At 38.6% G+C, this 24,228-nt stretch overlaps 2 protein-coding genes across 6 annotated transcripts in view; one reads left to right on the top strand and one right to left on the bottom strand.

The window, feature by feature from the left end:
* Positions 1-2,869: 2,869 nt before the first annotated feature.
* Positions 2,870-13,291, top strand: ids (iduronate 2-sulfatase). The gene is made up of 13 exons (XM_067519322.1): positions 2,870-3,077; positions 3,491-3,627; positions 3,705-3,882; positions 4,141-4,229; positions 5,081-5,281; positions 7,867-8,037; positions 8,129-8,255; positions 8,742-8,909; positions 9,300-9,406; positions 10,833-10,949; positions 11,356-11,466; positions 11,653-11,778; positions 11,908-13,291. The coding sequence occupies exons 1-13, from the start codon at positions 3,002-3,004 to the stop codon at positions 11,989-11,991; spliced, it is 1,692 nt and encodes a 563-aa protein (XP_067375423.1). The 5' UTR covers positions 2,870-3,001; the 3' UTR covers positions 11,992-13,291.
* An 8,415-nt stretch (positions 13,292-21,706) lies between these two features.
* Positions 21,707-24,228, bottom strand: part of aff2 (AF4/FMR2 family, member 2) — a 126,708-nt gene continuing 124,186 nt past the window's right edge. For all 5 annotated transcript variants that reach the window (XM_067518716.1, XM_067518715.1, XM_067518717.1 and 2 more), the window contains one exon: positions 21,707-24,148. In XM_067518716.1, the coding sequence (XP_067374817.1) occupies positions 24,027-24,148 (122 nt within the window). In that variant the 3' untranslated portion in view covers positions 21,707-24,026. The remainder of the gene's footprint in view (positions 24,149-24,228) is intronic.

Below are 24,228 nucleotides of genomic sequence, written 5' to 3'. Positions count from 1 at the left end.
TCACCTGCAAAGATTCTCAGACTTGGAGTTCACCTCAACAACAAACTGGACTGGAAATGCAATACAGTGGCTGACTACAGAAAGGCTCAGAGTAGACTCTACTTCCTGAGGAAGCTCTGGTCCTTTAATGTGTCCAACTACATGTTTTACCAGTCTGTTATGGTCAGTGCATTCATTTTTGCTGCTATCTGCTAGGGCAGCAGCAGTATCAGAGCCAGTGACACTAATGAACTGAATGAACTGATTAGGAAAGCTGACTCTGTCCTGGGCACCACAGTGGGAACTCTGCAGTTGGTAGTGAAGAGGAGGATGCTGCACAAACTGTTAAACATAATGGAGAACAGCTCACATCCTCTGCACGAGCTGCTGGTCAAACAGTGTAGCAGCTTCAGCAAGAGGCTTCCTCAAATCACTAACCCCTGCTTCTTCACTTACGTGCTGACCTGTCAAAAGGAAAGATACTCTTGAACATTTTCGGGTTGCAGCGAAAATAGTGTGAAAATGTCTTAATCTGAACCAAGTTTTCAATTATTTTTTTTCTTTCAAGCTGCAGGTTTCCAAATGGGGCTGCAGTTAGAGGATGAAGACGGTGCTGCTGGTCGATGGGCTACAAAAGGAGGAAGGGGGTGGTGGTGCAGGTGGATGTTAAAAGTAGCAGGCAGCCTGTAGATTGAGGATGGGGATGCTACTAATAAGCACATACTATTCGTAAGAACTGCAAACATATGGTTGGGTTGCAGGTAAAAATGTAAAGTTTAGGTAAGTGTAGGATTTGTCCATAAATTGGATGTGTTAACAACATTTTAGCATTAACAATTAGCATAAGCAATCCAGTGTTAATGGATAACTTAGCATTGATTATCAATATAATGCCATACAAATGTACAGTTAGTCTTCTGTATGGGAAAGAAAGAAAGCTGAAGCAGCATAGAGCAGCTTTAAAATAATTGTCAGTGGCTGGTTATGACTTGGTACTAGTAAGTGTGAGATGTTTACCGGACAACACACTTCACCTTATGATGTACAGCAGCAGCTTTAGGTGATTATAATTGGTTGTTTGTCTCTCTACATCAGCCCGTGGAAAGATAAGGGTTCAGTCCGGGGTAAACTCCACATCTCCGCCAGTGACAACTGCTATCGTTCAAGCCCAACATACGGTTGAGAAAAGTGCGACGCAGCATGTTAAATATAAGCATGATGATCTTAACACAACTTATCTAGGCTATGGGAATCATGTGCATGTGTGAGTGGCTTGGCTATTTTTGCTATGCAATTTATTTGGCTGAAAACAGCCTATTAGAACGGATAACTGATACTTTGAAAGAACATGATAGGTTACTATTAATCAGTCCATCCAGGATTTTGCAGATGTTTTTGTGATTGTTGCAGCCAGAAATGCTTAAGTTCACTACGCCTTTTTTACGCCAAGTAATTGTGGTGCATGTTGCAATGTATTTTGGGATATTTTATATCTTTTTTGGACAGCAGACAGTGGCAGACAGAGAGACTGGAAATTGGGTCAGATGGAGAGAGGGGAATGACAAGCATTAAAGGTCTGCCTGGCTGGGAGTCGAACACACATAAATCCTAAATAGACACACTTTATAAACTGCAAGGTCACATAGAATTCACAGGGGGATTTATTTTTTTAATTGTTCATGATCAAAAATTCTTGGAGGGACTGAATAATCTTCCATGCACTTAAACCTTGGCAAACAAAAAACATATAACAACAACAACAATAACAACAATAATAATGCATTTTATTTAAAAGTGCCTTTCAGGTCACTCAAGGTCGCTGTGCATAGGATGCAAAAAACAATATCATAAGAAATTCACTCAGATCAAAGCTTGTAGGGAAGCAACAAAAATGGAAAAACCAATAGCAAATTATATGTGTCACGCCAAAGGGGAGTACATTCTCAGCCTGCCCACCCCCACAAAAAATGTCTGGCTCCAGTGATATTCATTCTTTTCAAAATACATAACATAATCACCACATAATCTCTTTTAAAGCTTGTGTAGTTGGTCAGTTTAGTTACCAGCTGGTTTGGTAATAATTTCAAATCTCTAATAGCATGACAGGCTTTGATTTATGGCATTGTGTTTCATTGTTTTCATGTATTATACAGTTAGACTATATCTGCTCCCAGCAATGGAAGTGATACACACAGCAGACACATCTAGTGTCTTGTTTTTGCTCAACAAGTTAAAACTGTGTCCCAGTGCTTTAGGAATCCGGCCAAGCTAATAGGTTTTGTAAGTCTGATAGCTTTGTGACTTGTATCATCATCAATATTACTGATGCAATAATACGTGAAAACCATTTCTCATTTGTTCATTGATGTGGAGCTAATTTATAATTATAATTATAATTGTTTTATTGTAACAGTTATGGGGTGACATGTTCACAATGCTTTTTGCTAGTTTTATTTTTGAAAATAGCAATTACGGACAAGGTAAATCAGAATCTTCTAATATTTGTTAAGCTGAAAAAAATGAAACATTTAATGTTTTGTGAACAATTATGATTAGCAAAATAGTTATAATTTCTATCTGTCAGCTAATCAGTTAATAAACTAATAGTATCAAACGTGCATGTACACTATTCAATTTACCAAGGTGTTCATATATGTGTTTGGAAATAAACAAATACTCAACATAAACGTGTACCAAAGTACAGTAATGTAATCTGATACTTTTTACCACTGCTAATTAATAGTGATTGAAATCGCTTAACGTAATACTTAGCGTTCACGTATCGGAGTGATTGACACCTCATTTAACTAATTAGATTAACCGTGTGGGGTGGGGCGACTGCTTTGTGGACGAATGAAAACGCAGCAGTCGAATGACGCGAGTATCAGGAAGTTTTAAGGACGCTAAAAACACGCTGGTTTGTTTTGACGCTAGCTATTGGAGTAACGTGTCATTTCTTAAGGGAGAAGTGGTCATATTTGAGGACTATTGTGCTTTTTTTTTTTTTAAACTTTAGACTAAGATGTTCATTCGTCTGCTTGTTGTTCCTCTGCTCCTGGTTCTCCAATCACTGGCACCTGCTGTTTTTGGCATAGAAGGTAGACTTTATTTGTGAAATGTAACCTTAGCCAGCTGAAATAATCAAATTAGCATTCAGCATTAAGGTTAAATATGTCTTCAGTATGAACTGGCTGCTTTTCTTCTTCTCTGTAGCTTAGCTACAGTTGGCAGACGTAAATTAACTCAAAGTTTAACTTGTCGTTGTATTGTGTTGAGACGGGCATCAGTTGTAGTAGAAACCTGCTACGTTGTGTTTAACTTTTACCTATAACGGATACCTTTACTTTTGTGTCTTGGGTTTGTTGTAACTAAAACATTAGTGAGACCTGCTAGCTCGTGCCACAATCAGGGAACTTGGCTTGAACCCACTGTGGAATTATATAATATTTATAATTATCATTATAAATAAGTGTAGCAGTTTAAAACTCTAAATGTGGCTGTTTGCTTTCAGAGAGGAAAAATGTCCTTTTCCTCATGGCGGATGATTTGCGGACATCACTGGGCTGCTATGGGGACCCTGTGGCAAAGTCCCCAAACATTGACCAGCTGGCTTCTAAAAGCCAGGTTTTTCTCAATGCCTATGCTCAGGTTAGTTGGTGTTTGCTGTGCACATGCTCTCTAGTTGGCCTCATAAAATTCTTGAAATGTGTATTTTTCCCTCTTAGCAAGCGGTGTGTGCTCCTAGCCGTACATCCATGTTAACTAGTCGCAGACCAGACACAACCAGGCTCTATGATTTCAAGTCTTACTGGAGAGTCCATTCTGGGAACTACACAACCATCCCACAGTATTTTAAATCCAGAGGGTACTTCACTATGTCTGTGGGCAAGGTATTTCATCCAGGTGAGATTAATATTGTCAATTTGAAATAAAAGCCAAAGTTAATGCAAAACCTAAAACACTAGGAAGTGTCCGGATATACTAGCTAAATAATGAGCTGTGAAATGGAATAAGACGACTAGCTAATGATGATTATCAGTTCCTTTTTTTGTTTTTGTTTTTTCCATTTTTTACATATAAAATATTTGGACTTTTTTGTCTTTGTTTATAATGTCTAATCTATGCAGAATGTTACATGTTGTTGTTCTTTATTTTTTTTAGGTATTGCCTCCAACTACACTGATGACTACCCCTACAGCTGGTCCATTCCTGCCTACCACCCAGCGTCATTTAGATATGAGAAGGAAAAGGTATGAATAGGAAAAAGTAAACCTTCATGCTGGACTCAGGCTGACATGAGAGAATGTGAAGCACATTGTGTTGAATTTTTGGGTTTTGGGTGCCATCTTGTGAGAATCTGCCTTATGTTTGCTTTATTAAACTGGAATTTAAAGGATTTAAACAACTTTTAAGTCATACAAACCCAAAGCTATGAAGGTTACCCATTACACTGTAGCAGGTTTATTAGTGCATAGCTCACAAGGAAGCAAATCAATGAAATTCCTAATCTCTCTCTAATGACTGCCCAAGCTAAAACATCATCCAAATGAATAGTGACTAAATACATATAGTCATGATAGTCATGGCTCTAGAGATAAAGATATAGAGATATGGATTCTTTTTTCCATATGAGTCCCAAGCAGCAGAAGGCTGAAACGTAAGAACTTTCATCCTACAAATTGTTAGTTGGCTCTATATCATTTTCATTGTAAACTCCTGTAATGTCTAAATCTCTTGTACAGGAGTCTTTGCACCTTAAGGATGCATCATTACTTTAGTGAGATGTAAAAAAAATAAATAAGTAAAATCTTATACTGTCTTTTTTCTGATGAGCATATTCTTTCCCCGTAACTCCACATTTTAAACACACAGACAACTGCGGACCCCAAGTGGCCAAAGTAAACCAGAATGTACAATATACTGTATCTGCTTTCTCCATGTAGCTTTATTTCCGCATGCTATGTGACTGAATGTACATGATATACTTTTATTTTGACTATATCTAAAATCAACCAAATCATCAGAGACCCTGAAAAATAAATATAATTAGGAAATGTGCACAAATGTGACTTTAATAATTTTATGTAAATCTTGTTTACAGATGTGTAAGGGAGAGGATGGTAAGCTCCATGCCAACTTGCTCTGTGCAGTGAATGTGACAGAGCAGCCTGGGGGAACCCTCCCTGACCTGGAGAGCACAGAGGAGGCAGTGAGGTTACTGAAGAGCCAGGCCAGCGGCAATGATCCTTTCTTCTTAGCTGTGGGCTTTCACAAACCTCACATACCCTTCAGGATACCACAGGTGATGTACATGACTTAATATCAGCACATGTACAGTAGAGCATCCAAACACTAAATTTTCATCCCCATATTTTGGAATGGCAAAAAGAGTAAACATAATAATTTTATTTTGTGCACATTGAGCATGTACAGCTGTGCCTTTATTAGAACTTATAGACAAATACTGACTATAATAATTAACAATAACCTTTTTCTTAATACACTACTTGACCATTTTTGTTACTTTTGATGATAAAAGAACATTTGTACTAGCTCAATATATTATGCTATTATGTTAGGCTCAGGGTTAAGTATGCATCCCCTTATATGCAATTTCAATAGAAGTGGATGTACAAACACACTTGTGCAAGCTCAGTGTATTTGAAATACTATTTTGTAAAAAAAATCTTAAGTTACTAGGTTTCTCATGTAATTGGACAACAAGTTTACATGCAATTAAGTATCCTTTTTATTTTTGAATCCATGTTTAAATGCAGTAGTGATCTGATGTGTCCGCCACCTCTCTTACTTTGGAGCATCACTCACAGATTTTAACTGCCTTTTGTGTTGGTCTGTCTGAGGAGACTATCAATTTTACAAGAAACTTTTAAAGCTTTGTGAAAATGTAGGCTTGTTTCTAGTTTTATAACTATTTTCAGTTTTAATTTCAAATATAAATAAAGGTGGCATATGCTCACGGTGAGTTTGTTATCGAAGCTTCATTTATTCAGGAGATATCAGCATATCTTTTCCAAGAGATCCCTGAGAATAAATGACACATGCATAGCATCACAACAAAAAAAGTTCATGTGGAGAACAGCAGAACCACAAAATGAAAACGGTCACTAAATACATTTGCGTGAAATGATGCTTCCTCTCAAGTTGCAGTGGTAAAGAGTAAAGCAACAATTTATTTTCATTAATATTTATTGCCCCTTTGTCTAGAACAAATGTTCCTTATTACCAGAAGTAACAATAATAGTCAAGAAGTTTTTAAAAAGAAGATTATGGTAAAGGAATCATAATTGTATAAGTGCAAACGTTTGAGTCTCCCTTGATAAACACTCTTGATAATTAACTTTCAGATGTAAAATCAGGTGTCTGATCTTGCACTTCAAATTTGCAAATAAGTAGATCTCCAGGATCTGCCCATGCAGTTTGCTGAGAGCAACAAAAAAAAAAGATGGGGGGGGGAAACAGTCTACCTCAAAATGAAATTGGTGAAGCTTCATAAACCTGGAGGGTGATAAAAATGTTTCATAGCATTTCGGGATAACAGTACTACATGAAGACCAGAATCCAGAAATGGAAAACACATGGACATGAGACAGTCCTACAAAGAAAAATTGAGGCCCACTGGTGTCTGGCAGTGTACAGTATGTTTGCATCAGGCACTGGAGTTCTGCATAGACAGAATGCAAGAATGAATGCAGCCAAATATCAAAAGATTTTAAAGCAATGCCTCCTACGACAAGTCAAATATAAAGAGGCAGGGGATCCGCCAAGAAGACAACGCTCCAAAGCACAAAGCCCTTTTTACTCTGCCATTTCAAAGCAAGGAGATTCAAAAGTTAGCACTCATCTGTACTTAAACTTAAGCTTGAAAAACCAGTAGAGCTTCAAGCAAAATGTAAACATCTATATGGACGAACATCCTCACAGTTCTTTTACAGTGAGGTTTAAGCATGTGCCCTTATACCATTATTGTTTTTCTTTTAGAAGGTCTTGCTTTGTGTAAACTGACATATGGCTTTTAATCACCTATTTCTGCATGTTTATCAAAGATCTGAGCAGTTGTAAAATACAATATTCAGGCTGAGGCATGACAGAGCTTGAAGAACAGGAGGAAACCCATTGTCAGAGTTGTGACAGCTGACAGGTTTGAACCCAGAACCATAAGGCAAGAGTGTTAACCATTGCATTGTTTCAAACAGTCTTATCAATATATCAAGTACATAAAATTTGTATTTTAATTTATATTTAGGCTGTAGACCTAGAGAGACCGACAAAGCAGTAATCCGTAACTTCAGAGGCTGAAAACTGAACAACCAGTGTCAGACTACACTTTTTCCATCTTGTAAACACTGAACTGCTGCAGACAAAAACCGAAAATGAAGCAAACAAAAAATGGCAGGCAGCATAAATTCAAGAAAGGAGAAGGAGAATGTTAAAATCAAGTGTAAGCCAAAGAAATGTGTTTAGATCTTTTGTTTTTTATTGTAGAAATGTGACTGGTTTGGCCTCGGGGCTGTTCCAGAGTACAAGTGCAACAGCAGCAAATGCTCTTTAGTTTTCTGCCAAGACCTTGGAACAGTCACAAGTCTCTGCCATGAAGACGCGACTTCTCACAGTGGTCAGAGGGCTCAGCTCTTTTAATTATATAGAGGACCCTGACTGTGATGCTTAAATCCAGCCTATAATTAACAGAAAGCCAATGGACGAAAGCTAAAATTGGGACAATTTGAAACTACATGTATTTGTTAGAAGCTGCACAACTTCTGAAGCGCATGTATATAAATAATATGAGAGATTTATCTATTGGGCCAACGGAGTAAATCATAATTTCTGTACCTTTCCTTAATTTAACCTGATGTCTGTATATTACAGGAATACCTGAGCCTGTACCCTTTAGAAGAAATGACTCTGGCCCCTGACCCTGATGTCCCGAGGCGTCTTCCACCAGTGGCCTACAACCCATGGACGGATGTAAGAAAGCGAGATGATGTCCAAAAATTAAACATCAGCTTCCCTTATGGACCAGTTCCTAAAGACTTCCAGGTATGAACTGGCTGCTTTCAACACAAGATATTTATATCATGGCTCCCTCTGTTTACAATGCATTACAAAGCTCTGTACTATTGTCTTCCAGCTGCGTATCCGACAACACTACTATGCTGCGGTGTCTTTTATGGATGCGCAGGTTGGTCGGCTGCTCAGTACTCTTGATGAGCTACGACTGGCTGACAACACTGTGGTGGTCTTTACCTCTGATCATGGTTAGTGGCCGCGTGCTTTAGATGAACTGGGAATAGTTGAATATGATATAACTGCTGGAGTCTGATTTACGGTTAAAACACAGACAGGACTGTTGGTCTTAAAATGAATACCTTTTTTTTTTTTTTTTTTTAGGGGATAAATGTTTTTTGTTATACTGGCCTTTTACTACCAGATGGCAGTGTTGTAACGGCACAATGTGCCGTTACCTCCGTTCTCCTTCCTGGACTGTTAAAAAAACCCTGCTCTTTTTCTACCCCCCACCTTTACTTTTTGTTTTTCTTCAGAAACTTTGTGACTTGGAAACTCATTTTCGTTTAATATCTCCTTCAGTGTAGACTGCTGTAGTAAATCCTCTCTGTGGCTGTGTTAAATATATCCAATGAAGCTCAATCAAATGCAATCAATTTAAAATGATGCAATGGCGAAAAAAAACATCAATAAAATACATTTTTGAATATGTTAATATTCCACATACTGTGTTGCAGGTTGGTCATTAGGAGAACATGGTGAATGGGCCAAATACTCAAATTTTGACGTGACAACACGTGTCCCTCTTATCTTCTACGTTCCTGGTGCCACCACAATGTTTGATAAGCCGAGAGGATCTTTCCCCTTCATTGATGTCTTAACCCAACCAGAGTACAGCTTTATGAGTAAGGGCTCTTTATAGATAACACATGCATGTCTGTTGACAACATGAAACATTTACATGGCTCATGTAAAAGCAGTGTCAAATTACAAAAGGAAAGTCAAATATGATGTAAAAGCTTTGGTTTTAAATGCTCATATAAACCTTGCTAAAACATTCACGACTCTGACAACATTAATAAGGGCTTTGATATGGATGGGGAAATTCAAAAGTGTTTAGACAGGGATATACTTTGATATTTTGCCTCCGGACAGTTTTTACTTCAAATAAAAATGGTGCAATGATGATGAAATGTAAGTGCAGGCTGTCTACGAAAATTGTGTTAATCTTTACTATATTGCTCTTAAGTGGCTAAAATAAGACTTTGTCTCACTGGCCGACCTCTGTCTTCCAGATGAAAAGGTTAGAAAAAACGTGGTGGAGTTGGTGGATGTGTTTCCTACACTCTCCCATGTGGCTGGCGTCGGAACACCTCAAACTTGTCCTGATATTTCTTTCAAGGTATCAAAAGATGTAAATGATTTCATTTATTGAAACAGTTTTTTTTTTAAAGACAAAGGTGATATGCTAGGTGCTAGGTTTTTTTCTCCACATGGTCGCTTTAAAAAAAAATTTAAAATTGATAGCTGGTTCACTTCTGTGGTCCAGACAAAAATATTAGGATTAATGCCGTCTACTGGTCAGGATTTTGAGTTTGCTGTACTTTTTTGTATGCTACAGAAAAGGCAAAATTTGGCAAACTACAAAACTGAACTAAGATGGCGAATATACCATCTTGGCTGAGGCATGTTTATGCAGATGTTTCTTTGAGTCCGTTTACTGGCTCAAATCTGCCTAAAGTCTGACTGAAAATGGAACCAACACAAACCAACACGGATTTCCAGTAACATGGTCTTATAACTGCATCTAAACACTGTTCCCCAGTTACCTGAGAAGGCAGATTTCTGAGTACCCTGGTTACTCAGAAACATGTACAGCCCCAATTCCAAAAAAGTTGGGGAAATATGAAAACTTAAACAAAAAGAGTATGCAAGGAGTAGCAAACCTCATCAACCCATTTTTTTTTTAAATTCACGATAAAACATAAACATGTCAGATGTTGAAACGGAGAGAATAGGAAACATTCCTCATTGCTGAAACTCCAGCAACTGGTCTCCTCACATCCCAGACATTTACAGACAGTTGTTAAAAGAAGGTGATGTTACACAACATCATCCTGTTCCAACATTTTTGAGATGTGTTGCTGCCATCAATTTCAAAATGAGCTAATGTTCCATGAAATGTTCCATGAACTTTCTTTTTCTTGTGAATTAAAAAAAATGGGCTGATGAGATTTGCAATTCATTCTGTTTTTATTTACATTTTCCACATTATTTACGTTGAATCACTTTAAACACTTTAAGTCAAAATGAGCTCCACCAACAATGATCTTTGATCCTTACTTTGGTTTTTACTGTACAGGTTTTGCCACAATTACCATAATGAGTATTATATAAAATACATAGCTTTCTTACTGAAATACTTTTACTTCTTCTTACTTCTATACTTCTGCTGAATTAAGTGAGTGAATATGTGAGGTGATGTACATTTATTCTTTTGTTTAGGTCTCTACTTTTCCTTGAGTATTGAGTTTGTGTACTTCTTCCACCTCAGCACATGGTGCATGTTGTTGGTGTATGGGGCTGTGTAGCCACAGACGGCTCTTAGTGGCCTCGCTGATTCTTGTTCTCCATGACAATAATAATACCACTAGATTTGAGCCATTGTAGGTATCTTGCAAATGACATTTCACTAACGTGGCCAAACAAAACGAATCAAGAAGTGAATACTCTGCAAACAGGTAGCCAAACATGGCCGACATCAATGTGATCTAATTGACTGTGACATTTTCTTTCCTTTACTCCTTTGTCTGTTTTCTTGCTTTCAGGAGGAGCTGTGTACTGAAGGACACAACCTTGCCAACGCTTTCCAATACAGAGAAAGTAGAGAGAATGAGGAGGCAGTATCGTTTAGCCAGTACCCCCGTCCTGCTGATACACCACAGGTAACAGAAATATTGGGTGTTTAGAAAAAGAAATTAAGAAGCTTTTATAAGCGAACCAAAGGTTTTCAGTCAGGAAGGAGATTAGAAGCCAGAGTTTTCAAGTGAAGGTCATGAAAACTGAGCTCGTGTAGAACAAGCGTTTACATGACTGTCACTCTTTGACCCTCTACCTTGCTTACACTAGAGCTGCCAGCTACAAGCGCACGATCTTGGAATTAAAATATCCAGATGAGTGCTGCACCTGCTGTAGGTTAATCTCTGTACGGAGGAGTTGGCAGCCTGACATGAGCTCATCGGCTGGCTCGCAGGATGAGTTGGCAGCTGTGGACTTGACAGCCCTGCAGAAAGACTTCAGTGTTTTTGCCTTTTTTAAAGATATTTTTAATAGAGAATGTTCTTGTATTAGGTGAACTCGGACCTCCCTGACCTTAAAGACATTAAAGTCATGGGCTACTCTGTTCGTTCCTGGGACTATAGATTCACCCTCTGGCTCGGCTTCAACCCTGAAACATTTGAGGTAGGTGCATTTCACACCAGCACAGCATAATATTCATCTGTCTTTTTCTGTTACCTTCCTGTGTGAGACTGTAGCTGGTTCAGGATGGGAACGTGTCCACTATCCATCCTGTCTAGTGCCATTAGTTTTCATGATCATTTTTCATCACAATCTCATGGTCTATCATCCATCTGCCTCTCCGTGTAGGTGAATGTCTATGACATCCATGCTGGAGAGTTGTATATGTTAGCAGACGATCCCAGTGAGGACAACAATGTCTATATTGACTCCAACCACCGTGTGATAATGAGGAAGATGGCCAGTCTGCCTCCTGTAAGTTTTTTTTTTTTTTAGCTATGTGTTTACCTGTTACCTTCCAGTTATTTATTTTTTATTTTTTCTGGTTTACATTTTCTTCCCTTTCATCCACTTACTTGTTTTCTTCATTTGTGACTCATCTAGACTGTAAGTCTGAAGACGAGAATGAAACTGCAGCTCCTCTACCTCACAGCAGGGATGAAAACAAATACAGGGAAGAAAAGATGACAAGAATAAAACACCACAGATTGAAAAGGTTCAAAAGGAGGGAAGAAGGTTGAAAAACTATGCAGAAAGGGAGAAAGTGTGTTTTCATTTAATGTAATGATTCATTGGTTCTGTGTATATATGTGCCGGACATTGGACTTTAGTGCGTTAATATGATCCTACAGCAAACCGCTATTTATCAAAGTAGTAATAGTTTCTAAAATTTCTAAAAATCTGTATTTCAGCACGTGTCAAGCTCATTAATTAAAATATTGTTTATTGTTTTAATGTGCGGAAACAAATGTGCAATCAAGTAAAACTTACAGATGCTGGTAGGTAGATACTCCAAGCTTTCCCTGTTTAGTGTTTATGTTAGCTCTCTGAAATTCTGTGTTATACATCTTCTATACTGTCAACAAAAGATCGTGTCTTCAGAATGTGCTTTGCAAAATGTTGAGCTGTTTAATTCACACAGTCTATTACTACTATTACTTTTTTTTAAATTTTTTTTATTTTTATTTTTTCTCCCTCTGAAGAAATATTGAGGAAACCTGAAGGCATAACTCTTGATTACCACTGACACGGACTTCTTCTTTTAGAGTTGGTGTTCTTCAACATACTATTGATCACCCAGTGAGCCTCAAGTGTAGTCTCCACCGCAGCAGCTAAGAAGCACTGATGCTAAAGCACCGTTCTGCCGTGCACAATATGACATCACTGGTTGTACATGATGTCACTTGGAGCTATTCGCTTCCCTTCTTGTAAACAGCTAGTTCACGTCAATTTGTGGACCTGAACTGAAAAGAGGAAAAGTGTAAATGAAACCTAGTATTTAGCTGTTGTTCGGCTGCATGAAGATTTTGTGTAGTAGCAATTTAGATAAAAAAACAACTTCACCTTCAAATTTAAGCTCAAAAATAAATGGAAGAGATTTGGTCTGTCATCTCTTTCGTGGGTCCACGGTGGTGTCTGGTAATAAGATACAGTTGAATCATTATTATAATGGAACTGAATTGGCCTTTTCCACTTATCTATTCAATCAATGTATTTCTATCCCTTTTGAACCTCATGCACTTGTTAAACTTTGTGTCTGTGTCCTGTAACATGTTCAATATGTTTCGAAGAATGATTCAATCAGTAATAACGTGACTGTCCAGAGTTACTGTCATTGTCAAATGAACACATTTGAGTTTGGTTCCATCAGAACAGCAACATTTACCCTGAACTTCAGCTTTTGGAGTTACATCTTAGACTTGGCAAGGATGCAGGTTGGATTGGTTTGTTAAAAAAAATAAAAGATGTTTCTACAATGTAAGTAGCTATTCGGGTGCATTTCTTTCAGAGAATGCAGACGCTTACTGTCTGGCACTGGAGGGGAGGATGGTTGCTAATTTGTATACGATTCCAGTCAATTGGTCCAGGCAACACACAAATGGTTAAAAGACTTGTAATTGCATTTTGCAATGGTATAAATTCAGGCTCATGTCTTTGATTTTCTTTTTAACACCATTGTCAATTTTCAGGCAGTCATGCAGAACTATGTGTAAAATGCTTGAAGTCTAAATGAATGAAGTCAAAAACTTCCCACAGACCAAGGGAAGTACTTGACATGTCTCCCCTGCCGGTTTTACCTTTTCTAATAACTTCTTCTCTTTTCGTTGCATTTCCCTTTTCTTCCGGTCCTTTGAACACACCAGTATTCAGATTTTACTCCACATTTCTTTATGATTTGCTTGTAACTTGAACCTGCAGTTACTCATTTTACTGCTCTCACTGAAAACACATTAAAGGTGCCCTGTTGAGTTTTTGACCATCAGTAGCATTTCATAAGTGGGCTCGGTGTTTTATTCATATTGTGCATGGGGAAGGGCCCAATCCACGCTCTTGCCTTACATATCATGCTTATTTGGGTAATAGTAAGTTACTGTTGGCAATATGTGCCACCGAAGGCAGAGAAGAAGAAAGTTTCAAGTCAATAGGGAAGTAAACTATGTTAAATTTAAAATTGTTTTAATGTTGATCATTTTGTTGTTTGTTTCTCTGTGCTGCCCTTAACTTTAAATGGGCAGCTTATAGTTTTACATTTCTAGCAGGTCGAAAGTAACACCGGCACTTTTTTGGGTTCGATGGGACTGCAGCCTTGATGCGAGGGGTGAGAAAGAACCAAAACAATGAGCTGAAAGACACCAACGCTCCAAAGCGGAAGGAAGGAAATGCATTTACTTACAGGCCAATGATTGCGTTTAGCTTGGGGGCTTGGGGCCTCGCCTGTGGGCTGCCCATCTGCCGCCTGCATTGCTATCTTGAAGGCGAGGATCAGGTCTCTATCAATGCAGCCTGTGTCCATGTCTGCTTGTATTTCTGCCTCAGGGATTTTATCAGATCAATATTTATCATCACAAGCAGTGATCTCTGACTACGATCAAATTGATCTAATGGCAATTACATTACTGTTTACCTGCTGTTTCACCCCCACCATCCATCCCTCTGCTGCTGCCCTTTGCTTCTCTTACTCCATTTTACCGGCCCCTTCTCACCAATCCACTCTTTGTTTCGCTCTCATCATTTATCATTATGCTTCATATACTGGTAATCGCATTATTGCTATAGGCTCATATTCTGGCAGGTCACACTGTCTTTCTGTTTATGTTGGCGACATACACAATTACATTAGAGAGAAGAGGCTTGTGAGTGTGTTAAAAACAGCTTAGCTCAGCTACTTCATGACTAGTGGTTGTATTAAGTGTGTGTGTGTACGCACACGCGCACGTGTAAATGAATCCAGGAATAGTAAACAAACTGTGCCTCCAAAGAACATGAAGAAGGGGCTTTAGAGAATTTTCTCAGAGGAGCTTTCTTTCACTAGAATTGCTCCCAGAACATCCAAATTAATTCTACAGACTTGGCTTTCTTCTAATTTTAGGGCTCCTCAGCTTTTTACAGTATTTTATCAGGTGCATTTTAGTGCAGAGTTTTGTGTTTTTCTTTTTCTTACCACGGCGAGCAGAGGGTTAGTGTGATGACACTGCTGACAATGCTGCAACATTGAAACCTATTTTAACATGATTTCTGATTTAAAAGCAAATCTGTGTAAGTTAATGCTAGCTTGTAGTTTTTGCTGTGTTCCTACAGTGTTTTCCACCCTGAGCCATGCATCATTTGTACAGAGTCCTTGGTGTCTGCCAGTGGAGGTTGCTAAAGAAAACACACTAACATTAAACAGTAACAGTAAAAAGTAAAATGGTTGACACGAAGCTGAACAAAGCATTGAATCCTTGTAATATAGTAATTGTACTAATGGGGAGATGATTAGTTTAGCATCAAAGCAGTGAATTCAGTTTAGCTGGTTCAGTGTGAAGTTTAAAAAATGTCCACCAGAGAATCACGTTGCAGACGAACATGGCAGACTACCAGCCACGGCAGGAAGTAGATATTAGCTGGGAGTTGTTTTTGGCAGTGCGTCTTTCGTTTGCTAATGACTATGTGCACTAACATGTTTAAACGTTCCTTAACCTTTTTTTTTTTTTTTGGTTGCTTCTGATGATTAAGAACATTTGTACAAGCTGAATGTGCATTAATATTTTGTGAGGTTTGCATCGCCTTACACTGGATTGGCTTGTAAATGTTACTTCATACTTAACAACTCCCTACACCTAAGACTTAGACCCCCACGCGTTCAGCAATCCTCAGGGCTGTTTGTCCCCGATTCTCCACTTAGTTTGGTTACAGCTAGGACACCTCCTGTTAGCATCTCAAGAGTCTGGAGGTCTCAGCCTCAGTCTGAGCACAGCTCCAGGCCTTCACTGATTTTGAACTTGCTTCTTAAGGTTCTAGTTTATGTAGTACATGTAGATAAACTTCCTTCTGACTTCTCTATATCAAAACATCTCTCTACATTTAGCTGGAAAATGCCTCCAGATGACATTACTTGAAGGAACCTGCAGTTCAGATTGTATCATGGTCATGAATCATGCGGCTTTTCCAGATGACATAATCTGAACTCCTAATGATGAAAAACTCCTGTTTCAGCTAGAATGGGCCAAATATTTGAATAGAGGAAAGTTAGAGGGAAGTTTAAAGGCATTAATGTACATTTACAACCTAAACCAAGGTCATAGAAAGCAAGTTTGGTGAAGTCGCCCTTTAATAACTCTAAACACTTGTGGAGCTGGGGAAAAAAAAACCTTTAAACAAACACTTGTTCAGTCTGGCACATTTTTTGACACCTGACACTGAGAACATGTTGGCAAACTAATACAACAAAATATAAGATACAAAGTGAGATGTGGGCCACTATGTTATGTTTTCCAACATGGCTTTGTTTCCATGCTCCAGTGTGACATCGGGAAAACAGCCAATTAGACACTGGACGAGATGTGATATGTTGACTGTCAGTGTGAAACCAGTTTAATCAGGAGTCATTCAATTAGAGCTGACGAGCTCTTCCCTCATTAGCGCCTCTGGAACTGTGAACTGCCGAGCTGAGTAGAAAAGTCTTTGTTTTCTACAAAAAAAAAAAAAAACCTTTTAACAGGTGGCAAAGACTGAGGGGAGGGATGGTCTATTAAAATGTTCACTCTGCACATTGAGACGGGGGAGTGATTTTTCTTTGTGGGCTTCTTTTAATGCAGCTGAATGGCTTTAATCAACTCATGGCTGATACTGTAGCTGTGTTTTTAAAAACAGAATAAAACCCATTTTCTGGCAAATGTCAATAATACCAAACACTGGCTAACACTCCCCTGAACGTTTGCAGCAAGAATCGAGCCCAGAAATGTATTTATTTGTATTTTTTAATCTCACCTGTGTCTTGGTGAAACACGTCAATGATATAATTTATTCTATGGTGGATGTACTTAGGAAATATCCCCACTTACACTTTATCTGGTTGATTGTGTTCATCCAAGCTCCCTCTTGTGTAAATAGACCCAGCATCTGAAAAATGAGGCCACGTCTAGTTCTGAGGACTTTCAGTCCAGATAAAAAAGTAAAAGTAAAATAGTTTCCATCTGCCTGTCTAAACACACAAACAATAAACTGTGTTTTTAAGCTGATCTGCTGAGTGGTTGTTTTGGGCCACAGGTGTGTGTGTGTGTGTGTGTGTGTGTGTGAGAGAGAGATTTTTTGACCTCATAGTTACACATGGCAATTAAACTTATAAATCTTAGTCGTTAGTGTGTTAGTTCTTTACCAAGGATGCGTGTGCGCACACACGCGCACACACACACTCAAAGGTTAATATGTCTCAAGGTCTGCAAATTTGCTTTCTACCTCCTTACTCATTTAAATACTTCATTAATTGGGATTTGTGTTTCCCAGAAAATGCACACTTTCATTTCGACTTCAAAACAAGTGTCCTCTGTCTCCTTTTCTTCTTATTTCTCCGCACATTCTGAAGTCCATCTCCATCCTGCTCTAGACGCACAGCCGCCTTCTTCCCTTCTGAATTCTAATGCACTGCTATATTCGATGAATTAATCATGCATGGTGAAGTGGGCTAATAGTTGCTGTGATGTAGAAATAAGACTCCATTAGTGCTAATAAGAAGACTGGGCTCTTATAATGTAAGACATCCAGGCCACTCAAAGGCTCGGTCCTATTTATAAAAGAATCTTATCCGAAATCAGATTTAATTCATTAAGACAGATTATGCACTTTTACAATAAGAGCATAATTTTAGTGTTTATAATACAGCAGAGCTTTAGCTTTCTCTTGTTACTTTTATGGGGAAACCTCATGTGACATGAAATAAAGATTCACTTTGTGCTTGTAGTAAACTTCATAAATGTCAGCTTTGCAAAGCCTCATTATGATCACAAATCTTGGAGAAGTTATGTAGTATTTTCAAAGGACAAAAATGAGACAATGAGAGCAGCAGGATCATCGGCTCAAACAGATTTTAATCCATATTTTAGAGACATTAAATATTTAAAAACAATGGAACTGCATCACAACTTCTGATCATCACATAGAACAACTTCATTATAAAAAGAACTTTAGAAAAAGATCACACTGATAGAAAAAGAAAAAAAAACAGTTGAAGTTGTGCAACACATTTAAAAATACAATACAATACATGTTGGACATGTGCGTTCTCGGATGTTATAGAAGAGATGTCTTTAGCCAGTGATGCGCAGAACCACAGAGACAGATTTGTCAGGCTGCTCATAAAATCCACCAATGTCTGTCTGGAAATATGCATTTTTTTTCAGAAATGCTAGATTTAACATTTTGCCATTGCATGATGCCAGTAACTGAGGTCCTCATCAAGAATACTGTCTGTGTTCATTTTGCACTGTGTCTTGCACAAACAAAGCTAAATGCAAAGACTTGCGACAGGAATCAACAGGGTTCTCATTAAGTGTGGGATCAATTTGACATAATCAAGCTGCTACATAGTGAACATTTGAAGATTCATTTGGAGAAAATACAAAGATAAGGAGTATAGACGTTGGTTTTGAGCTGACTATTCCTCTGCAGGGTGCAGAATGACTGAAAACAATAAAGAAACTTTGTTTTTTTGAGTTGGTTTCATTTTGAATCCCTACATGGTGTAAATCCCCTTCTGCATCTGGAGAGATGCCAATGGCATTTTATCAAATTGCTTCACATGAAACTCTGACCAACGTGGTTTGCAAACAGATTTTACTTCTTCAAACTCTAATTCAGTATTTTACAATTGTTAATACAATTTCCAATACAATATGTCACGACAACAGAAAGAGTTTTGCAACAATTTTCAAATATTGCTTTTTCGTGCTCTTCTGAGTTTTAGGTGGCTACTGTGTGTCTCTAAGACCTGGAGGTGATTAGCTTAGCTTAGCATTGACGGGAAACACTGGGAAAAGAGGAGCCCAGTTCTGTTTAAAATCCAAAAGTCCAACTACGTGCTCTCACAGAGCATCTGGTTTGTTCCACGTGTGCACTGGAAACTGGAAAAGCAACAGTGCTATTATGTGGAGTCTCAGGTGCTGCAACAGTTCCGTACTAGTTGTGATCAGGATGTAGATTAAACCAACGTGGCCTAATTAAGCGACGTTAGAGGTGTCGTGTGTATTTCTCTTAGCAGAACCCGGCTGGCTGTGTCTTCTTGCTAATCGCCTCCTGGTTTCAGCTCAGTTCTTATCGCACATACATGACAGTGATGTTAGTTTATTGTCTAGCTCTCAGAAAGTTCATTAATTTATTCCCTCAAATGTCAACTATTCCTGTAAATGCATTGCACTGCATAATAAATAAACTTCTAGAAGCAATACCTTGAAAGGGATATGATATGTTTAGTAATCAGGCATAACGTGACATGATTTAACATGATTTTTTCAGATTTGACACGTGCAGAAGAGATGGAGATAGTGTAACAGTGTAACAGAAACTAATATTCTTCAAATCTCAGTTTCTACCTTTGCTGCACGACTCCAACAGTACAAATGAGGACAATCATGTGGGAAAAAGATTGACGGATTACAGGGGCTCCTTGTAAATACTGCTGGTCCAGTTTGGGCAATTTCCTAAGAAATCCAAGGGTATCTTGGAGTTTCTGACAATATTAGAGACACACTGGACAGGTTATCAATGTGCACTCAGGTTGTTATCATCTGTTTCAAAAGACAAGTCAGTCTGTTTAAGCCTCTACTGTAATCAGCGACGTTGTGCCTATGTCACTGTTACAGTGACAATGTTACAGGAACTAATGGGATATTTAATAAGACGTCCAGGCTGAGGCAGTTTGTCTACTGAAGGTTTCAGAAAATACTGACATATTCACGCTGCATATCAATTAACTGTTACATGAATTCAACATGTTGTAGCATAGTGGGAGAAACACTTCCATGATGTCACCAATGCAATGGATTTGAAATTTTACAGCATATTATCATATAGATATGTATTTTGTGCTGCTGCATGTAATCAGTAAGAGGACCACCGTGTGAAATCAACAAGTACCATATAGTAACATCACTGTTTCACCATAAAACATAACAACATCGAACATTGTTGATTTTGAAGTGAGCAACAAAGTGGATCAACTGTAACTCGTATCGACTGAGGTGCAACAGAAACAGACGGTGGTGTTTGTTTGTGGCTGTTGTAGAAATTCAGTGGCTCGTTGGGAAATTCCTAATTTGGCTTCGGAAGCTCAGATCATTAAAAGAAAAAAAAAGAGAGAATTACACAATGTTCACTGAATAAACATTTTCAGGCGTTTAGATAATGCGTTTAGTTTAAAGGAATAGTTTGACATTTTTTGGAAATATTTACTTCCTTGCGGAGAGTTTGTGGCCTTGTATCTGTCCACTAAATAAAAACCATCAATGACTTTGTCAGACAAGTTATTGTCAGATTAAACCTACTGTCCTGTCATCAGTCGTTTGTCATTTGAAGGTAAGTGTAAGTGATCTTTGTCAGTGTGGCATCACATTTAAGCTGAGATGTGCAGATGTGTGTACAGCATCAGAACCACAGAGATTTCTCAGGCTTGTATGACAGTTTACACACAAGCTATTTTTTGTACTCAGTTATCACAATGTAGATGTTTTACACACAAAAACGAAAGCTATCCAATTATTCAAAACTCTCATCTTGGGTTTGCAAGAAAAGAAAGGCATTTCCTAAAACATGTAACTCTTCCTGTAATGTTATTACCTCCTAAAGCTTAGTGTTGTGCATTTAAAGCGGCTCTGTTTTCAGGTGATAGAGAACATTCACACTGACTATGTGACAACAAATACACTTTTTTCTTTTTTTTTTTTTTCCCCAAAATGGACACGAGTAGCTCTTGGTCTGAAGCTATTATTTATTGCATGCGATGGTGTAACATTTTCAGGCATTTCAGACAAACCAATACTTGATAAAATCATCAAGATAAAAACAGCAACTGATGCAAATTGGACACATTAAACCACTGTTTTTTTTTTTGTTTTTTTTTTAAGCCAAACCCTGGTGTCGTCATAAACGCCAGTAAAAAGCTTATGGAAACATTTGAGTTTACGAAAAACAATCTCATATTATACCAATATGGTATGGAAAATCATTTAGATTCTTTCTTTGTTCTTAAATAAATAGAGCAATTCCCACCGGACACAAATAGAGGCACTTGAGTTACTTTTTTTTTTTGTCAAAAAAAAAAAAGAAAATTACTTTTCACATCCGCATTGTCTTCCATACACATTCAGCGATGGTCAAGTGATCCAAAACTTAAAAACTCATGCTTGATATGCTGGATTTACAGAGACCATGGAAAAGAAAAGGAAAAGGGCGACACTGGTTAGCAATAATGTTTCTTCCCACAGTCCAAAGCCAGGGAGTTAAGTTATCTGGTGACTCTAAATCGCCCATGGGTGTGAATGTGAGTGTGAATCGTTCTCTGTCTCTACTGTGAGGAACTGGTGTCCGGTCCAGGGTGCACAGTCTCACCCAGTGACAGCTGGGATGGACTCCAGCTGCCCCGTTGACCCCGTAGGATAAGCAGGCGGATGGATGGATGAAAAAAAAAAAAACGAAACAAAATAGCTTTTAAATCTTTAGTGCACATGAAAACAGAAGAGAAATCACAGCGTAGTCTCCTTTTGATGTGCCACAAAGAGTTGAAAATCATGATTTGGTGCTGTGTAAATGCAGCCACATGTTGAACACACACACACACACACACACACACACACACACACACACACAAAGACATATAAATATATACACTCAGTTGTCTATGCTGCTGTTGAACTGTATTGCGTAATTAATGTCTCTACCCCCCCCCCCCCCCCCCCCACACACACACACACACACACACACACTCCCCCCCTTTATAGCCATGAAACTAGTCTAAACAACAGAAACAGCTGTAATCCATTTCAACAGCTCCAAAAAAAGCTGAACTTTAGTGAAATGAGAACTTATTGCCAGATTGTTGATTTACACTGACCTAGTTTTGTCATAGTGAACCTAATTGTGTGACCACTGAGTGTATAGATAACGTACTCTCTTGTTGCACTCCTTCATTCATTTACATTAAATCATTCACACACACACACACACACACAAAACACTGGTTTTAGGAGTCACAGTCTGTACATTGTGGTACGCAAACATATTGTTGTCCAGTCGGGTACTGATTTAAATAGACTTGACAATCAGCTGTACACGTACACACACTAACAACACAACACAACAAATGTCGGGAAATGACCACAAGATCTCCAGCAGATGATTTGATCTCCTTAAGTGCTGTACAAAGTGGCAGATTGCTCGACATCAGGGCAGAAAAGCCGATCTGGTTTTCACCCTGTTTACTTGATCTGCACATGGGGGGGGGCGTGGGTGGGGGGGATGGGGGCTTCATTAAAGCCAAATCATACTGAATCTTGTAGTATTCTCCCCCTTGTAAGTGTTTGACACTTTAGTGGGTGGGTTACTATGGGAACTAGAACCGAGTGGAATTTCACCAAAGCCCTTAACCAGTAAGAGAAGAACCAGACTCATTTGTAAGACCAGTGAACTGGGTGCTTGTTCTGCTGAGCTGTTAACTCCCTGGATTGCAACTGGCCCAGGTGTTGTACTCCTCATTCTAGCAAGACACATCTCAATGTTGAGGTTCACTTAACTGTACTAAGAGGCACTACTTAAACAAACCACTGATCCAGGTCACATAGATTGTGAGGTTCCTCATCTAAACCAAAGATGATACCCTGACAACGTACAATATATTTAAAGCTTTAAATATCAGGGCCACTGCTCTTGACCTTTTATCATCAAGCCTGTGTTGTATCAAGCCTTTTATTTCTGGGGCCTGTGTATGTAGAAAACATGCCAATTGCCAATAAATGATGATGTATGTCAAATTTAAATAAAAAAATATCCAGTTTTACACTTTTTAAATAAATGGACTTAATGTTTTACCTTTTAGAGATAAAGATGTGGCTGACTCAGTACCACGTTAAGAGCATGTTAAAAGTTCCATTTGAAATGTTTATTTATCTCTGGGGGCAGGAAACAAGTTTTAAACAGTGACTATATATAGTTTATTTTTTATTAATTTACACAACATTTTAGTTTTGCTTCTCTATCAAGATGCCTGCACCAGTTTTCGTCCTCAGACTTTAGTCACTACCCACGTGCATCATGTCAAGTCTTTGCTTCGTGCTCATCATTTGAATCCAGGAGTGATGGATTCTGCCATCAACGAGGTGACATCACCACCACGTGTATTAGACGTATAAGTTAACTATTAAAACAGATTATACATGTTAAATTTGACTGATTTGTAAACCGCAGAGCAGTGATTCTTCAGGAGTCATTGTGTTTTCCTGTGACTAATTATGTGTAGTTGCCAGACAGATTCCTAACATCCATCTCTAAAGACTGAAGATGGACTAAGACAAAGGTCTTACAAACTTCAGCCCACATCAATTCAGCTCTAGTGGTTGTAGCTGAGCCTCTTTCCTTTGCTAGCGTGGTCCTTATCTAATGGATTGGCCTGGTACTTTTCCACGTGGATCGATATCAGCCAGAGGCTTTAATTCTGGTCCCAATCACAGACACGTTTCTAGGCTGCTGCTGGAGGAGATGAGCCTCCGCTGAGCTCCTTTCTTACCTTCAGCCTCCTTAAACACAGTAGCCTCTCACATGTATTTCTGAAAATGATCCTGTCTTAGTAAGAGCGCTTTTTACCTTCCCTCACGGGTTCTTATTTCTATTTGGGAACACTGGGAGGCTTGTAACGTCTATTGCCCCTCTAGGAATTGAAGCTACCTGCGCTGATGTACTATTCACTCCAAAAAGCAGCATCAGCCAAATTTCTAATATGCTCATTTGTATTCTGTGATTCACTGTTGAAATTCCCAAACTTGGTTCCTGTTAAGTCTTAATTGCAGGTGAATTTCAGATGAATGAATCCACACAGTCTATGCCGTCACATTACAGTGGATGGTGTCAGATCATTTGAAGGATCCCAGTGGGAAATGAAGCATTGTCCTGCGTCTCATCTCACTTGTTATCCCAGTTCTAGCTCCCAGGCCCATTTCCTTTTTTTTTTTTTTTTTTAAATTTTGGCTCTGGTCCAGTCTTTACAGCAGGTGGGCTTCTATGCGGAGCCAGTGGAGTCCCTGCCTGATGTATCGGACCAGCTCAGTCATGCTGCTCTGCTGACTCAACGGCTCCATCACTGAGTCCAGCTCCTGGAAGAACTCTACAGGGGGGTGAGGGAGACACAGAGTTACTGAAGGTTGACTCTTAACCACTGCTATGCTTCAGGCAATTTTTTTTTTT

Source organism: Channa argus, chromosome 10 (assembly GCF_033026475.1).
Source record: "Channa argus isolate prfri chromosome 10, Channa argus male v1.0, whole genome shotgun sequence".
Taxonomy (NCBI): Eukaryota; Metazoa; Chordata; class Actinopteri; order Anabantiformes; family Channidae; genus Channa; species Channa argus.
This window is presented reverse-complemented; position numbering and strand designations above follow the sequence as displayed.